Raw genomic sequence first — 18,947 nt, 5'->3', positions numbered from 1 at the left:
TCCCAGCGTTTCTCCCATCCCCTGGAGCCCTGCGGTGGGGCACAGGGACAGGTGAGAAGGAAGGAGCAGGAACACGAAATCCTGGAAATCCTTTGCCACGAAGTATATACACAAATGCATTTAATGATGAACTTTTAGAAGTGTTTTCATCCTGACTTCAGTCATAAACATTCCATTCTTAGGTCACTCATGGAATAGTTTTTGTAGGAGGTTAACGAGGCATCTTCTAGCTGATAAACCAAGTCGGTTTTAATTGGGTGTTGTTAACACAGAATAGAAATGGAGACCTGGAGACCATTTTTCTCTTGTCCTTTTTTTCAAAGTAAAAGTGTGCTCAAAGTCCTCAAACTCCCGTCTTTGAAAAGCTGCCTTTGCCGCAGACGCTGGTCCTAGCAACAGCCTACTACGGGTAATTTCCTAATTATTGGGATGAGGTTTACAGTTGGAGCTGCTAAGACATGCCCTGGGACAGTCACCCGGCGTTTCTGACAACGCCGCGTCCTTGCACGAAACGCGACAGTGCCCTGCCTGGTTTTCTCTCCCGTGAGCAGCGGATAAACCCTTGGTGAAGTCCAACCTACATCACCCAGGACGCCGCTCATCTGAACCAAGTGCAACTAACTAGAAATTGAGCTTAGAACCAGGGTGAGACGCAGATGAAGGGGACCCACGGGTGCCCTGTGTGTGACGAGGCGAGGGTCTGCCACCGGCTGAGCGCTGCTCCCCCTCCTTGGGCTCCCTCCCGGGACCACCGTGCCCAGCCTGCTGGCACACACCGCACTCCCCGCTCCTGTCCCTTCGCCTCCTGCTCTCGAAGCCCCCGAGCCCGGCGCGGGTGGCTCAGCCCGGCACTGGCAGCCGGTGGGCCGGGGCAGGCAGGGTGGGCGGGCGGTGGGCTAGGCAGTGAGCCCGGTTTCGGGGGATGATCTGTTATTTCTGGGTGGGTTTGCTCCTGAGGCCTGTGCCGGGGCAGGCCTGTGCCTGTCCTTTCGCTCCCTTCTGGAACCTCCCAGAGACCCCATAGGGGCCCATGCGCTTGTGACAGGATTAAGTGAATGCTGCTGGCTAATTGTGCCACCTGATTTCCAACGCAGCAGCCTTTCGTTAACGAGCTTTGGGATGTGGGCTAAGGAGATCAGCGCAGAGGAAAGAAAAACCTGGTCTGGTCGTTCCCTTTGGGCAGGGTGAGTGAAGCCTAGCCCTGTAGGAAGGGGGTCGCTGGCTCCCAGCTGTGGGGCGCGGAGCTGCACGTCTGGCTGGGCTTGACCAGGGCACTGCCAGCCTGGCGTAATGCCATCTGCGCTCAACAGCAGGAGGAAAGCTGGAAGACGCCCTCCGAGCATTTGATTAAGTGAGTTTGTCTTTTTTATGGCTCTTTAAACACCTCTAAGTTATTTGGTGATATTAACTGTTGCTTGAACGGGACCAATACTGGCAAAGGGTTTGGCCACAGAGGCCTCGTTAACAAGGCACGAGCGTGGGCTCCGTGGGATTTCAAACAGCCCGGCTCCTCCACAGGGTCAGCTCCGTAACGCCGCCTAACAGCGGGCTTGGAGCAGGAGAAACCTGAGCGGGAGACGTGAATGCGCTGGCGTGCCAGGAAACTGTTACCTGCTCGTTTGGGGTTCCTGGCTTCGTCTTTGGAGAACAGGCAAACAGGCCGGACAAACAGGAGAGAGTAAAATGTTTTTTTAATTCGGTTATGTCAACAGCGCAACCCAACAGCTTGACTAGACTGTCAGACAACAATATTGACTGAATGGTGCTTGAACAGCCAAAAAAAAAGTGAACTGCACCTACCAACATCTATTTACGTAACTCTATTTAGCACTCTGGGGAAAAACACCGTAAAATTTTTCAATGCTGTCAGCCATTTTAAGTAACTTTTTAAACCACAGTCTCAACTTCTTCAATCTACAAATCTTTCACTAAGAAAAAAAAAAACCAACAAGAACCTCGCTGAAAGCGTTCCTGTGCAACACAGATTAGCAACTGGCAAATGTGGTGTTTCAGCGTTCTCCTTCCACCCCAGAACTAACTCGTGTTACTTATCCCCTTACCATAGGCTTATCGTATAGACTCAGCGCTGTGTACGTGCCAGCTCCCCTAAATACGAGCGCAGCTCGAACTCCTAGCCAAGCTGTTCAGCTGCTGAGCCCTCCCCACGTTAACATTAGCTATTTTCTCATGTCATTAATAAATCAGTAGGATATGAACTCGTTTTGCAAATGTGAAACCTAAGAGGAGTCTCTTAACTTACTGAATTATCAATTTCATTAATAGAAAGAACAATAGAAGTTTTTCAATTAACCTGAAAGCTAAGGCGATGCAAATACGTAGATGACTTATGTTCTGAGGTGAAACTGAAAGAGAAGGATGTTCTCCTCAACCTATACAAACTACTGCCACTTAAACCCTTCAAAGACGACTTTGAAATATGCACGTATCAACAAGTGACACAGCAGAACCTAAATGGGCACCATTATTTGTTGGACGTCTTTACAGGTCCCCTGACCTCATGGATAATAACTTTCAAGATCTTTTCCAATTTGCTTTTTGTCAGTGACTTTCTGCAATACCATATCTGGTCCCATATGGAGCACAGAGGTTTGGGAGCCAGGTAAAGCGGATTGTAGTAATGAAGCATATCCTGCGGCCTCCTCTTGGCATACTCCTTATAATCTGTGACCGGACAGTTATCTGGATCCTCAGGCTTGGCAAAGAGACGTGGACCTGACTCCCCTGCACTTACCTCTGCACTCAGGTCATCCAGCCACTCCAAGTATTCCAGCTCTTGCTCATTCTTTTTTAGCACAAGCTGTCCCCAGTACAGACTGTGGCTCTGACTGTGTGTACTGGCCCCAAACGCCCTAATGAGATTTGTGAATATGAGGTGCAAAAAGCCCTGAGGGTGCATCTTACTTAAAAGTCCCTTCCTACGAAGATTTTGCACATCTTCATCTGTCAGGTTCTCCAAAAGACTCCACTCCTCCTCTCTCTCTTTCTGACATAGGTGCTGAAGTTTCAGTTTCAAGGCTTCCTGAGACGCTCTGAATTCCAACCCGTTAGCCAGGCTATACTTGTAGTTGTGATCCTTGAGGTATCTCTTGATGTTACTTTGAAAGGAGTGCAAAGAACGGGAGGAAAAATCTCCACCGTTCTGTCTCTTTACAGAACTGTAGAACAAGGCCAGGTAATTATCGAGGTCTTCAGGTGGCAGCTTATGGATCTCGCGCATTTCAGAAGGGCAATGTAAAACCAGCCAGTCTCTGAAAGTTTTTATATCGCCAGTGTTACGGTTTCTCTTTACATCCCACTTCAATACATCTAAAAGGTAAGACACAGCTTTGTGGACAGCAAGAACTTACAAGGAGATCAGTGAAATATATAAGAAGATGCAGAATAATGCTCACCTTCCCTCTAAAATTCAGAGATTACAGGCCTTTCACAAACCCCTTCCTTTAGAGCTTTGGTTTAGATCTCTGCTCCCGACAAGCCAGCCAGTGCCACCTGACAGCACCAGCCTTGACACGGAAACGACTGTCTCCTTTCTTGCTCCTTCTCACTTGGCCACTGAAGCGGCATACTACCATAGAGGTAAATTTAAAATACTTTCTGTTTTGAATTATGTTTAAATGGGAGAGAATGAGTTCCTCCTCATGAGATTTAATCACTGCACGTCATTTTGGAAGGCCCATGTGGCAAGCATTGGTGCAAGTTCTACAGGCCTTCTCAGACAGCAATACAGGACTGGAGGCTGGACCTGTCACTGGTGGCTTGGTGACACTGATCTTCCCCCTGGCAGATTCCAGAGGTGACACCGAGTGTGCCCGTGGGACCACACTTGTGGGACCAGCCGTGTAACCAGTGGCTGCAGCCCTGAGCCTGCAGTGCTGGCTGTGAAGCTCAAGCAACCCCAAATGGGTTTGATATCCTTCCATCAATTTGCAACTGCTCTGGTGTGTATTTTATGGTGACTGCAGGGGCCAAACTCTGCCCTGTTAACTTAGGGGAGAGTGAGCCTGTACACAGATCTTGTGAGCTGCCTCAGGACTAAGTAGCATCCGTTTCATATGTTCAAAGTGTTGTACAATATAGTTTGCATTCTGCAAAATAAACTCCAAAGCATTCTTCTTGACAAAAATCTCTTCAGGCAGGAGAACTCTCATTGTGAAATAAAAACAGGAACCAAAAGTTAGGAGTAGATAGTGAGGGAAAATGAAAAGATGAGTAAATTATTTTTTTTTACAAGATTGCCAGGATTCCAGTTGAGTTCTCTCTCAAGTTGCTATGGCAATACCACATCTACCTAGTTTGATGTAGCATGAGAAATTAATTCTTTGGATTGCTGAAAAGCTCCATCTGCTCGCCTGTGACTCTTCCAGGGCTGAAGAGGGGTAGATTGAAAAGGGTTCTAGAGCCAACACCTAGAGATATCCCTTCTTGCACCAAGATATTTTGTACATGCTTAGTTGTTATCTTAAAATGCTGTGGCTGGACTGAGGTGGGTTCTGCTGATCCCTGTGCTGCTGTTTTGGGATTTTTTTGCTTGTTTTGTTACTGACTGCTCTATGTGAAGAGATGAATGGCTTGTAAATCAATACATGCAGAGGCCTCATTTGAACCATAAGCCATTTATCTTGGCAGAAACGGCCACTACACACACATTCCCAGATGAATTCCCTGTCCCTTCTGATGATACATGTTGTCGAGTACAAAAATAGTCAAACACTGTTCACAAAAACCAACTGTGCCAGTTTGTATGGTTGCGGCTCCGTAAGGAATACGAATGCCTGTTACCCTGAGTCTATTCAGCACTACTAATGGTGCTTTAAGCATGCACCCATTGTGTCCCAGGCAATCCCCAAAACACTATTTCAGGAATCTCTTTTCTCTTGATGGACACTGTCCAGTCTCCTGCACTGTAGGAACCTGCAGCAGGCTGCTGCTCTTTGACGTGATGCTCATTATTTCAGCAGATCACTAGGTATAAATGTCTGGTGCAGTGGGACAGGGGGCTAGCGTACCTAGGGAGGAGTTCTGAAGATGCAGCCAGTTGGGATGCATCCTGCATGGCCATAGCGCAGTGCTGCAGCACCTCGGCCAGGCTGGGTGCCCAGCATGCCACAGACAAGGCCATGGGGCTGGACTGTGACCGTGGGAAATAGGACAGGTTTTGGGAAATATGAAATGGGATCCTCATCGTGAGCGGGTGGAAGTGAGATGCGTGCTGTTGGGGGCTGACTCTGTTAGGTGGAGCCAAGGCATTAAGCCGCTGGATGGAAAAGAGATACTTTACTCTTTGAAATGAAATTTTAAAAATTTGCCTCAATGTTTACACCTAGATACTAGCAGACAAAACCATAAAACTGACTAGACAACACTTTGCTTGGAATTAATACGGAAAAGCGCCTGCAGGCATTCAAATCATTATAGATGAAAATTTTGTGGCTTTACTAGAACTTCTTTAAAACCCTGGACATTTGCATATTATTTGAGGTGTTTAATCATTAGATTAACTAATATATATTTACCTGGCATTAAGGCTCCAGTATATTATACACATCCTAAAATATGGTCATTTATTAAATTAATTACGTCTATTTCATAGATGGCTTCCCTATTACTTGCAAAAGACTAGTGTAATTTTGATACTGTCCGCACACTGTGTCAGCTGTTCCTTCTTGAGTGGATAGTGCCTGTTCTACAGCAGGATTAAAACAGCTGCAAGCTAGGCTTCTAAATCTTCATCAAACAGCATATTCTTCTGATATGGAATAATTTTAAATATGCTTTGTGTGTGGCTTAACCTTGGCATTGAAAGTTCCCTAGTAAGCATTGTACCTTGTGAGTTAACGTTTGAGCAGTTACAACTCTCCCCACTCCAGTAGGATTCCAAGGATAGTGTGTATGAAAATTTTAAAATTCTTAAAAGCTTTAGCAATTTGTTTAGATCACATAATTTAATATGCAGAATTGAAACTTTGCTCCCATTGCAGTGTCTGGGATTTTTGCCATTGATTTCAGTGCAGCCAGAGTTTCAGCCACAGTTTCTCTGTTTTAAAAGTTACTTCCTCTTATTTTCTTCTCTTGAGACCTGAGTTCCCATCTCTGGCTCCAGTTTCTCACAGGGACTCTCTCTTAAGTACAGCACACGTGCTATGTGGTGATACCAAGTAAAACGAGAGACCAAACTATTGAAACTGTAGAGTTAAGGCTGGGCCACTGCCAAGTACACATTTGGGTGCCTCAGTGAAGGGCATTATCTATTGAAGTGCTGATTGCTTAAGGTACGAACTTTTTTAGTCCCTTTCAGTAGAAACAAGAGTGCCCCAAATCAGAGGCATTTACTTAGGTGCTACAGTAGAGATTTTGGCAGCTATGTGACCTCACCCTCCTTTAAAATTTTGGGAAAGTGATTAATAGACCGTCCCTGCCCCCACACACCCACAAACCCCTCCAGGAATAAAACTCCAGACTCTTACTTTTGTTTAGAAAGGCAGGTGGGTGGTCGGTGTTCTTGCTCTCTGAACTCAGTGAGGCTGAAAGATGAGGAGCATGCCCAGATTGTGACGGCTCACTTTCCTTGGCAGGGTTTTCAGTAACGTTCCCGCTTAAGCCTATTCCTGGTGTGCCAGGCTCAGAAGGGCTCAGCTCGAGTTCCTGCTGGACATCTACAGTGGCTTCAAACTCAAAGAAAGACACAGAAGTGGGTGACTCAAGTTGGGCCTTTTCTTCAATGTTGGAGACAGGAACAGATTTTAAATGTTCTTGTGGTATTGTTGACTCAAAGGAATTTCTTGCTCTTGAAGTTTCAGTTATGGACCCTGCAGGATTAAGAGGACCTAACATCAAGAAGCTGCTGTCCAGGCTCTCCTGATCGCTGCCAGGGGATTTTAGAATGCAGGCAAGAGTTTGGGGTGGTTTTCCTGTAGCATCAAAACCAGACATCTGGGTGGCTGTCAACTTGTCAAATGCCTTCTTCTGACTCTGATGCATTTGCAAATTTACCTCAGCAGTTCCACTTTTCACTGGTGATTCTGCCAGATTATACTCATTGAACTGGTCTTGTTGGTCGTCATCCTCTGATTTGCACTGTTCATCATCAGAGATGATTTGTAGCTCTTCGTTGCTTTCTGGCTTCACCTTATATCCGTCAGTTTTGACTTCACTACCAGATACCAACAAATGCTGCGCTGCTGTAAAGCATGATTTCACGGATTTACTGGGGTTCTTATTTTCTCTGGGTGATAGTTCATTATATAGTAGGTAGCATTTATCTTGTTGCTGAGTGACCTCTGGTGATCTGCTACGTGACCCTGTGTCAACAGCATCTGCTTTAGCCCTCTCAAAAGACGGAGTCATCCTGAACTTCTTTTCATCTAAGTTAGCTTCCCGCGGTGAAACCTCAGATGATACTAACCTCTTTCTGCTTTCTACAGCTTCATTCTCTTCTCTGATTCTGACATACAAATGTCCACACTGCCAGTGATATGCATGTCCAACTCCACACATCCACAGAATAGAATTGTCCTTGCTAGGAAAGTTCTGCGCAGTTTTCAAGACCGGGATTTGATTGCATATGGTCCCATGGGTGTGTGCCCAGGTCACAAGCTTGGAGAGATCCATGTGAAGTGAACTGGCATCATTGCACCTTCCATTGCCAACACTCTTGCTCTGTGAAAACGTGTTGGAGATAACTTAGGTGAAAGAGGATGTGCATAAAATAGCAGTCCTGGGGACTGTTTCTAGCCCCATCTCAATAGAGCAGTAATCGTTTTTTAAAGATAATCATTAGAGGAATCACTGATCTACAATTGGTTCATTCATTAAAATAAATAAATAAATGTGTCCACTTTGAAAACCTGGAGGGTAGTTTGTGGGCATGGTCCTGGAATAATGAATTTATTACAGACACAATTTATGCGTGCCTATAGGCTGTGAGTCTTGATCAACTAGCTCAGCTTAAGAATTTATCACACCTCAGCTGAGCCACAGCAGCTGTTCACGTGCACGTTCTAAATCCACAGCAAAACAGCGATTAACCCTCTTACTGAACCACCAAGCAGCGACCGTAGCTCAGCTAATGGAAAGGTAACTGGCTGAAGTGTAGTGCTCTGTTTGCAAATCTGAGTCCTGTGATCCAAGCAAGCTCGTACCCATCGACAATTCTGTCCTCACTTACAGAAAGTAACAAGGGAAAGTGTCAGGAATTGGCTTTTCGGCCTCCCACCTCCCCATGGCCAGCAGGGCTCATACATCTTTCATCTGTCAAAATGGCAGCACTACTTGCATCAAAGGGGAACTGAATATATGAAGTCACTTGTGGCATACTTTTCAGAAACTAGAAAACGGGCCTTGCATCCACGTATCTAAAACCTGTTTTTAAAAAAAAATCTACAATTTTTAATGATATAATTGATTCTGTTAGAAACAACTGTCTATGGTACCATTTACGCTATAAATGAGTACCCACCATGCTGCTGTTTTCTATCTCACTGAGCTTTCTCTTGAGTGGAGATCAGTGACTGTTTGAATATTCTTTCCCTCTCTCTCAGAACCTAAAATAATAATCATACATATGTGTGTGTGGATATAGAGTAAAAAAAAAAAAAATCTGGCTAGCAGATACAACTAAATTTTTCAATGCTCAGTCCAAAATAAATGCTACTGCAGAACACGTGCCCTCATTAAGGTAAGCTCCCATTGAGCTCAAATGAACTATATATAGAAATCTTGACTTGTGTAAATATTTGCAGGATTAGCCTCTACAGCATACCAATCAAAGTTGAAACAAAATACAAATATTGAAAACAGAGTTTTAAAAACCAGCCTCTGCAAGATGTTCCTTTCAGCACTGGCACTCTGAACGCAGGCTGTGGTTAGCAATCCTTACTTCTCCAAACAGTGAACTGCAGAAACAGAAGTACCAGAAATGGTGAAGCTGGTTCAGATTCTGACACTATTTGACTCTTCAGATAGTAAAAAGAAGAGGAAGTTTCCTAACAAAAGAATTCTTTGCATATGTAACTCGTATTTACTAGAGACTAAATCTGAAATTCTTCCATCTGTTTTGAAAAGTTCTACTAGTAGCCTAGAAAATCATCATCATTTCTGTATAATTAGAGAACAATTGGTCACGTAACTTACTGTCAACATACATATTGCAAGAGAGCCAAGAAGCCTTATGATGCTATGTGACTGATACCGCATGCATTTACAGTTCATAATGGCAGTCTTTGCTCTAGGCATCTTAGTCTATTATTAATTAAAAGCTTTGCATTTAGTGGTGGTAAAAGATGTCAGACTGAAAACACTGGACACAGGAATCTTGTCCAAACTGGTTCTTTGAGCAGCTCTGGCCTAAAGGTGATGCAGCTTCCCAGTGAGAACAGGCCCCTGTTGGCTTTGAAGGAGAGCAAGGCACGTGCAGACAGCCCAGCACACCGTGAGCACACATCCTTGCGGGTACATGAGCTCAAGCCTCTGGGTCTTCTGCTCCACATGATCCTATTCTCCAAGCAAATTGCAGAAGATGGGAGAAGCCCATCCCGGCTGACAGATGTAGGGCTGCTCTGTAATCCGTGAACGTGGTGTTTGTCTGCAGGGATTTATTTCACGAGTATGCTAGTTAAACTCAGGGAAAGCCTGTCAGCGCACAGGGAGGAAAATGCCGCACTGCAGAAGCCCTGTCATGCACCAGCACCCAAGGCAGAGGCTATGCCCGCTGCCTTCGTGCCCTGCCTCCACCCGCTGCGCTTACCAGCTCGGTGCAAGGCGGCAGGATGAGGAGGCACCCGGGTGAGGCTGAAGAGCCCTGCCTGGAGGAAGGGAAGTGAAAGTATGACTGGCCAGGCTGCCCAGGGCAGCGCTGTGTGTCTAGATGTATGCAGGGATGTGTGTAGACATATATATATTTAAAAAAAAAAAAATCTGGCTAGAAGATGCAACTAAATTTTTCCATGCTCAGTCCAAAGTAAATGGACTTCACCATGCGCAGGGTGAAGTGTGGTGGCTGCTGCAGGGCTTGGTCAGCATCTGTGACAGGAGGTGGGGACGTGGAAACCATGCAGTGGCAGGCCCTTACCCTCCCCCTCCGCTGCGTGGCACCAGCCCTGGGGTTCCCCAAGGCCACCTGCCCGAACCCAAACCTCCCCCTGCCAGCAGGGCTGCCCTCAGACCTAGGGGCACCCAGAGGAGCCTGGCTGGCTGTGGGTGGGGGCAGCTGCCTTCTCCCTTCCTGTGCCCTCATCCTCATCACCCAGCAGCCCAGGCCTTGAGAGTGGGGTTGAGAGCCACCAAAATCCATCCAGTGATTATGAAACCACCCCTTGACCAAGCTCCTGTGCTGAGGGGGAGCCCTCTGGAAGTGTGTTTATCTGTGCCCTGCTCTGTCAGTTCCAAACCTGCAGAAACTGAGGGGTGGCAGAATCCCGGGCTGCTGAGCCCCATGGCTGCAGCTGACCAGGCACTTACTCACGTGCTTAATTTTTTAGTGAATGCTTCAATCTGCTGATGCCAAAGCTAAATGTACTTCGCTGGATGTGAAGACTAAGCAGGCAGAATCTTCGGGCAAAAGTTTAACTGTTCAAAGAAGGAAGAGGGGAAAACACCAAAAAAAAAGCCATGAAAGTGGTGTGGGCTTCCACGCTGGCCACCACAAGGGAGTGTCTGCTGCCTGAGCGAGGCAGGGGTAATGACTACAATGACAAGCACAAAAAATTACAGTGATGAGTGTTTGGTAGTTAGGCAAAGCACAACCCAAAGAGGAAAGGAAACAAACAGAAGCAAAGCATACAAGAGCCCCCTCTAACCTCAGCAGGCAGGTGAGGGGACTAAATGCTCCTTTCAAAGGTAAAACCACAGGTCAGATCTCTTGTGGTGTGTCAGCTGTACTTCCTGGTGGGGAATGAACAGTAGGCACTGAAACCGCTCCCCTTTGGGGTGAAGCTGCTGCACGGCAGCACAGCTCTGGAAAGCCCTTCTGCACTCAGGCTAGTATCAATCCATGTGTTCCTTCTTCTGGCTTTCTAATGATAGTATGGATAATTTTAGCCTAGAATGCTTTGCTGTTTGTATATGCTAGCTTGTGAAACATGCAAAGCTAAGATTTTCAAAGAATTTGTTACTGAAATCTGCTGCTTGCTTTAAACAAAAATCAGACTAAACCCCCCTGTTTAAAGCAGCAAATGCACTTTGAACTCTTTATGGCATGGTATAGGATCTACTGTCATTGAGATCTCACTCCTAATAAATCACAGAAAACAGGGTTGGAAGTCACCTCAGCAGCCATTTCAGCTGTCCTCGTTCCTCACAGAACAAGGAGCTCTGCCCAAACTTCTCCCGAGAGGTGTTTGTCTAACCTCTGTCTTCAGACCTCCCAAGGACAGGGAACGCACAGCCTATTCCTGGGCCTCGCTGGGCCTCAGAAAGCTGAACATAAACTCGTGGGAGAACCATTTTTCCCTTCTGAAGTCAAGAGAGAGTTTTATCTTCAAGTTTGACCTGTGTAATTCCTCCCTAAAGGGCTGAGCTGCTTGGACAAACTAAAAGGAACATGCCAATAATCTGGTGCTTACAGTTAGTGTGGGAAAAGGTAACAGGAACGGAAGCTCTGCATGGTCATAAGGCCATGAAATTACTAAGTTGGCAGATGAACATCTTGATTTCTATCACAGGCATCTTTAAATGGCATGCTTTTATCTTTCCTTATCTCCAAGCACATGTCTTCCTTTTCCTGATCTCTTTGGAAAAAAAATCCTTTTTTCTCTAGATACTTAGTTCCAAATAAAGGCTGTGGTAATCAACTAAGGATACTTCTTCAGCCCACTCCTGCTCTCATATTTACATCAGTTGAAAGTACCTCCAGAGAAACTGTCAAGTGGAATGAGTCTGAATTTACAGTTACAACTGAGTGGGGAAAAAATGAAGTATGTATTTACCCACAAAGGCTGAACTAACGTACTTCTTATCTCTTCAATTAATAAAAATCCCTCTTGATCATTGCCACAATTTTTTACCTGCTTCCAACAAAACCAGGATTCCTGTGGGGGAGGGTTGTGGGGCTAGAATTTGGGGGTTAAGTTTTGTTTGGAAACCTTGTGTCTGGTTCAGTATCTGCATGGCTGTGAGTGATGCAGTGTTTTAATTATCTTTCCAGGAGAGGCTCCCATCTGATAATGGACACTGTGTATGCAGGACCCACACCTTTGTGCAGAAAAACAGGACATTCCAAAGCTGTACGGTAAATGTTATCTTTTAAGTTTTTTTTTTAACCCACAGGGAATTTAGTGCACTAATATAACCTATAGTTAAGTGAATTCATGCTCACTGGAGGAAAAAAAAAAAGTTAAAAAAAATCTACAAGATTTTACTTTCTCATGCATCTGGTCCATATAGTAAGCTTTCAAGATGTCAGAACTGTATATGCCTGTATTACCTCTGTATTCGAGCAAATGCGGCCAAGTAATTTCAAAGAAGTCTACAGCATTTCAGTGGAGCTCTTAAAACTCAAGGCTGACTAAAAGCACTGAAATGATTATTCTGTTTTAAGACTTTCCTGTGTCTAGTTTGAGCCCTTGCAGGGCAGGGGGGTAACATACTCAGCATTTTCTGAAAATAATTCACCTGTAAGGTCTGTGAGGCACAGGTACCTGGAATCACTTGAGAACATCAACATCGGAATTGTACTCTCTTTACATTTCAGTGGGCTCTGTGCAGCATTATGGTATGCTGAAGGTTCTCTGAAACCCTCTGACATACACAGGCTTATGCAAGCAGGGCAACTAAACAAAGAAACTAATTGTATAGGCACTGGAAGCCCTTTAACCACTTTGTTCCCATCCCTCCACCCTGCAATAGTCCTAGCTATGTTTCTCTTAAGTCTTGTAATGTCTATTTCAAAGATTAGAAACCCAAAGCACACAAATATGAGAGCTTTGGCTTTTCAGCTCCAGATAAGACAGTGCAGGAAACTGGAACAATCCCGGCAGGAAAACAACAGGATACAGAACAGCAGTTCTAAAACTTGACACCCGCCCCTTCCCCAGCGGACTGTGTGCTCTCGCTCACTTGAGAAACACTCACTGGAGGTGGAAGGACACGGGGCAGCCGTAAAATGCATGGAAAGGAGGGAACATATTGCCAGAGAGCTGCCAGGAGTGAAGGCCACTGACAGGGGGATGTGGTGTCTGGGGCAGGAACGGGATGAAGCTGTGCTTAAACACATCTGGTTGCAAGACGAGAGTTGAGAGCGGAGCAGAAGTAGCTCACAGCTGCCAAAAATCATTAAGCTTGTCCCACCACTTCTTAGCAAGGGCCTTTGGGGTGGATTAATCATTTCCCAGCACATCGTTTTTCCTGTTCTCTGCAATGTTTGTTTCTCTCCTCCCCCTCCCCTGTACAAGAGCCTTCTCAGCACCTCTTCAGCTCTTTTCCTGCTTCACCATGTCTTTCCACCAGTACCTCCTGCCCTACTTGCAGAAATACAATTCCCAAGATACATTCTGTACTTGCTACAGGGCGGCATTCCTCCATTTTGAGAGATGCTCGCAGAAAATAATATCCAGTATATCTGATGGAGGGCAGGGTCTAATTGCATGCACCAGCTCTGAAGGAGAGAAGACAGACTGCTGTTAAATGTTAGCCTACAGCACCACATTCCTTAAACAAGAGCTTTTTTGTTCAAAGAATCGTACACAATTTTTTTCATGAGTCCTAATAATCTCTTCTCTTGAGGGTCTGCATTACAGAGCTCCTGTCCTTGTAACTTAACTGTGAGCTCTAAATCGAGTCTTCTTAAAAGAGCTAATAAAAGCCACAGCCAGCTGGCAAAGGATTGCCTGGTCCAACAAACAGTAATCAACCACTAAAACCAGCTGTAGTAAAGGAAAAAATTAATTTAAAACCATGAACTTCTATAAATAGGACCTAACATTTTATTTCCCCGGGAAGAAGTGGGAAGGCTGAAATTAGTGAAGGGCAAATCGGTTACTTGGGCAGAAAATGCTACAACATGGATAATAGCTGTTCGAGTTACCCTGTTAACGCTGCCATTTGCAAGCAGCTTTGCACTTATAGTTAGTGCCGCCAGGGGAGAGCAGGCCATTATTTTCCATAACAATTCTATATGCAGGCTGGTTTACTCTTCCTGGGATTTTTTTTATTTTCAGTCCTGCGCTGTGGTTGCGAATATAATTGTATCAGCACAGAACTGACTGTGGGAACTTACTTTGTTCCCCAGCAGTCATTTGTATTAAAATGATCTTTCACTTAATTAATGGAAGAAGATGTCTGTTGGCAAGAAGGCACTTGCAGGAGTGTTTGCTACTCTTTTAACTGCTTCTCTTGCTACTTGTGGTATTTCTCATAAAGCACGAGCTTTGCCGGTCATGGGATAACATCATCACCCCCTACTATAAAAATCACTGTAAATCCTCACAGTTTCGTGGAGTTTGACGGCAACAGGCTCAAAAATCAGATGGAACTGATGTAAAACTTGGATCCTTTTGTTTGTTTTTCCTGGCCCCGGCCGCCGGAGCTGGCCGCCCCCGGCAGTCGCTGCCCGGTCCCCGGCAGAGGGTGCTCGGCCGCCGACCACGCGCGGCCGCCCCGCAGCCGTTGCGGTGGCCCGGAGGGGGACGAAGCGAGCCCACCCCGGAGCCCTGCCCGGCCCCCGCGCTGAACGGGTATTACTGTTAATGCGGGGGGTCAGGGTCCTCTGCCATCCGTACTTGGGGCGAAGGCACCACCCCCAACGCACTTCCTTACTCCTGCCAAAGCACCTTTGCACCTGGGGCTCCAGAGAAAAAGAAAACAGCCCAAATTTAGTGCGAAGCTCTCAATACAATTTACTGACCTCTCGACGTGCCAGCTTTATAGGAAACTTGCTATCTTCCTGCTAAAAATACAGCATAAAAATGCTGACCGACAACATTGCCTTAGCCAAGCACAGAAACTTCTCCATTCCCAGTCCTTGGAGCAGGGGTAAGGGTGTTACTCTAGCTTTGGTTCTTTTGATTTCTCTTGTTGGAAATGATTTTTTTTTTATCAAACAGCAAAAATTAACATCCCGTTTGGGATCCCCGTAAGGGGAAGTTGCATATCTCACTTGTTTAATTTTATTGTCAAAGTGTTTATTGCAGTTTTATGTATTTCTGGGCAGCCTTTTAAAGTTTAACTAAAACCATAACATGACAGAAGCCATTTTTTCTCCCATCTGCTAAACTAAACTAAACTATGCAGTGCTGTAAGCTGGAGGACACATCATCCAAAGCTTCAATCACTGAACTGTGAGTTGAGGCCTAGCATCCATTCCCCTTTCTTTGATCTGAGCCAAAACACTCTTTCCTTCTGTTCTGCATCACACGTTACCAATCCGCAAACAAGAGGTAATGTGTTACTTCATGACACGCTCTGGATGAAGTGTGGTAGAAATTTGCTACTAAATAGTATTAGTGGTGAATTTGTGACTTGTAATTAGACATAATTGTTCACAATGAGATGTAGTAACCTACTTTTTTTACAATACAGAACAATTTTAACAACTGACGACACAACTCATTCCCAGGCTTGAGAATTTCACCTTTTTAGAAGCACTTTAAATCCGTGGTGACTCAGTCTGGGGGTGTATGTTGAAGTCAATCTCACTAGCAAGTGGCAAAAAGCTAGCTCTCATTTTTACATCTTAAGCATTTATGAAGGTTTGCTGAGGATGTGCTGGTAAGTGGCTCCTGGAGGTAGAAGAAGTAACTTTGCTGGTAAACAAGGAACTTTCAGAGGAAGGGAAATTCCCTGTCTGTGAGATTACTTTTTCCAGTCTCTGCTGGGGTCTCTCAGGCAGATGCAGATGCCCACAGCTGGCACAGGGAGAACACAGGGAAACCCTGGGGGTGATGCCCATGTAAAGGAAAGGTGCTTGTCCCTCACGAAACACATTTTAATAAGCAGCATCCAAGGTATTTGGCCACAGGGAAATTCATTAGTTCGTGACACCTGGTGGTGCTGCTAGGACATTTGGGAGCCTTGTAGGCTTCCAACCTTTGGAACCTTTGCTCCTATTTAATTTTCTACTATTGTCCTTGTTTTGAAGTGCCACTCTTTGCCTTACCTCCTTCAAGGTCACTCAAGATGTGTTGGGAAGCCTCCAGTGGAGCACAGAAGCCTGCAGAAGGACAAGAATCTCGCTAGCACCTGGAGAACAGGGGAGCCTAGGAAAGAAGGGGAGAGAAGGTATTAATTATTTAGAAAAGTGATCTTAAAGCAACCTGAAGATCCCTTGCGTGGGATGGAAGCAATAAGCAAAAAGTTCTCTGCCCTGACAGCTGGGTCTGCACTCAGTTTTTATAGGTTCTGAATGGCATGCTCAAGGCTGTAGCTGGGATTGGCAGTATCTGGAGAGGCACCAGTATGAGGCCAGTGGCTCCCAGTTTCTGTCACCCACTCCTTGAGCGCTGTATTCAGCAGGAGCTGAGAGCCTCGCAGATGAAAAATACCACAGATGGATGGCATCTTGCCTCTTGGAGAGGCAGCAAAACCCAGCATTGGCACACCTAGCTGCTAATTTGGAAAAGAAAAATACACTCTGGCATAGCATTCGTAAGAGGTTGCCAACCCTTGTCCTACAGCAGAGATAACACACTTTCCAAAGTGTGAGCAAGAGCAAACAACTAAGCCCACTCTACAGATTCAAGCAAAACTTGAGCCAGTGGGTGGGTTTGGATCTGGAGTTCTCGGCTGAAATTGCCCTGAGTGCACAAAAGGCACTTCTGAAAATACACTTTGGAAACTTTCTCCAAGGCTGCACCACAAATCCAGCTGTCTCTTGCTGGATCCTCCAGCAGAAGGTCTCAGATCACTGAGGCATCAGTGAACGCTGCTTAGAAAATCACCTAGGCTGCTGGCTCTCCAAAGCTGAAATGGGTACCTCAAAATAGCTGCCTGTGCACAGCCAAGCTGTCTGGAACGCAGAACAGTTCTGGCTGTTAGACGACTGGGTCACAGCCATAGCCCTGCTGCCCTGTTTACATAAAATCCTTTTTGTTCCTTTGGTGACCGCATGTGTACTTAAGACAAAACTTAAGAGGGAAGAATCTTGCTAGCTGACTTCTAGTTGTTGCAGAAGTAACTAGTCAACTCACAGTATGAAACTAAGTATTTTCTCAATAAATGAAGTATTGGTTGTGGGGCTTTTTTTGAGCCCTGGCCTTAAAGCAAAAAAATTTAGCTGAAGATGCCTCTCTGAATTAAACTTAGCACTGTAGGAAGACTGTTTCAGTTCATGAAAATCATCCTGTTGGCTTTAGGTGCTTGCAGTACATGAATAGGAGAGAGTCGGTCAGCAGCAGATCTCCAACATTTTTAAGATGTGCCACCGGTTCTTTCCTTTCTAACTAGCCCCATCGTGGGGAGTCACTGTTGCATGATGGCGATACCGTTTTTACCAAAACCGTGTTTAGAAAATGTGCAGTGTGTGTGCAGACCAGGTAGCTGTGCATAAAACCGACAGTTCTGCCAACAAGGAGTCTTTTGTGCCTCTGTGTTTTGGCACACCTGTTAAGGCCCAGTGGCTGCCATAAAACACCCCTCGTGTGGTGCTCTCTGTCATCACCCTCTGCATTCACCGCCCTAGCATCTGAGCATCTTACCAAATTAAATATTAAACATTCTAGAGGATATTGTATTTCTTTTGTTCCTTTGGCAACTGAGATCTCAAGCGCTCTCAGTTCTCCCCGAGTTCACATTTTGCAGGTTCATGTCTTAATGTTCTTTTAATGCTTAATTTAATACTCTGTGGAGTTCCTACTACATGCTCATGTCTGTTACACAGAAAATCTGCTGTACAATCCACTAGATGAGGAGACAGCTATTTCATGAGTGGACATTTCTCAACAGCATCCAGACCAGAACCCACAAAGACAAGCAGTGCTGTGGGGATGAGGTGGCTGGGCTGCCTGGCAGTGGCTGGTGGGATGGGGAGTCATATTTATTCTTGGCACCAAGGGTCACACCAAACCCTGCCACTGATGACAGTGACAGCTCCTTACGTTAGCTGAGGGGAACACTCACTTTCAGAGGCCAGCTGTAACTATATAAATAATATTTAAAAGTGGTTAGTGTCTGTATTAAAACGTCAGTTCTAGGATACTGGATATAGGCCCCTGTTTCTTTTCATACACTTCCATCTAGCTTGATCAAGTAAGAGCAACTCTGTTTTTAAGTCTGAAATCAGAACGTGAGGTTTCTTAACATTTTCACCATCTAAAACATAAACAAATCTTCACAAAAGCAAAAGCCCCTTAGCTTTGGGAGCAAGGCTTCCCTGCACTGTTTCCATTGCATAACATCCTTCAGGAACATATGGGCCAGCAAATAGAAGACGTCCGCTGCATAATTATGGCACTGACAAACCAATTGAACCTCAGCAGCTGCCGCTGGGGAGATTTCATTCATTCCCAGTATTGCCTTTTAAACTTAAGTGGCACTGGAACAAACACATCTTTGATCCAAGTAGGAAATCATTTGGAGCTTTGTGTTTAATAGAGCTGAAGCCCTGGGAAAATGATGTCTTTATTAGCCTGTATGACAATGCGGGCCTCATGGCAGGCGCACAGAGGTTTGGTGTGTCAGTCCTCTTACTTTTTCAGACGTATTTGGACATATTTGTTCTTGAATCAATGTGGAAGCAAGGACTTGAATTCAGCTGCACTGCTGAAGCGCCTATAAACTGCATGCATGACATCAAAAAGAAGTATTCGGGAAGGGGGAGAGGGAGCACAGTTTTGCCAATTCCAAAACAGAGTCGCTACGCCTCTGCATTTCTGTCCTTGTGCTACTTTGTGCCATTTTGGGGTCACTTGTTTCTCCCTTATCTCCAGCGGAATTACTGCACTAATTTGAGTTGCATACTCAAACACAGAGGAATGTACGTGGCCAATACTGTGCTATAT

The 18,947-nt window shown here is 45.4% G+C and overlaps 1 protein-coding gene across 3 annotated transcripts; it reads right to left on the bottom strand.

Moving 5' to 3' along the window:
- Positions 1-1,675: 1,675 nt before the first annotated feature.
- On the bottom strand, positions 1,676-16,211 carry LOC102048505 (uncharacterized). 3 transcript variants are annotated; one of them, XM_014284249.3, is made up of 4 exons: positions 16,109-16,211; positions 8,477-8,561; positions 6,486-7,677; positions 1,676-3,327 (listed from the first exon to the last, which is right to left on the bottom strand). In XM_014284249.3, exons 2-4 carry the CDS (start codon positions 8,477-8,479, stop codon positions 2,483-2,485), a joined length of 2,040 nt encoding a protein of 679 aa, XP_014139724.1. In that variant the 5' UTR covers positions 8,480-8,561; positions 16,109-16,211; the 3' UTR covers positions 1,676-2,482. The 3 variants fall into 3 exon arrangements, with proteins under 3 accessions (XP_014139724.1, XP_027668515.1, XP_055565778.1); XM_027812714.2 differs by lacking the exon at positions 8,477-8,561 and having other exon boundaries at positions 16,109-16,207; XM_055709803.1 differs by lacking the exons at positions 8,477-8,561; positions 16,109-16,211 and adding an exon at positions 9,151-9,733.
- Between the last annotated feature and the right edge of the window lie 2,736 nt (positions 16,212-18,947).

This window comes from Falco cherrug, chromosome 4 (genome assembly GCF_023634085.1).
Source record: "Falco cherrug isolate bFalChe1 chromosome 4, bFalChe1.pri, whole genome shotgun sequence".
In the NCBI taxonomy this organism is placed as follows: Eukaryota; Metazoa; Chordata; class Aves; order Falconiformes; family Falconidae; genus Falco; species Falco cherrug.
The sequence above is the reverse complement of the archived record's forward strand: the minus strand, read 5'-3'. Positions and strand labels throughout refer to the sequence as shown.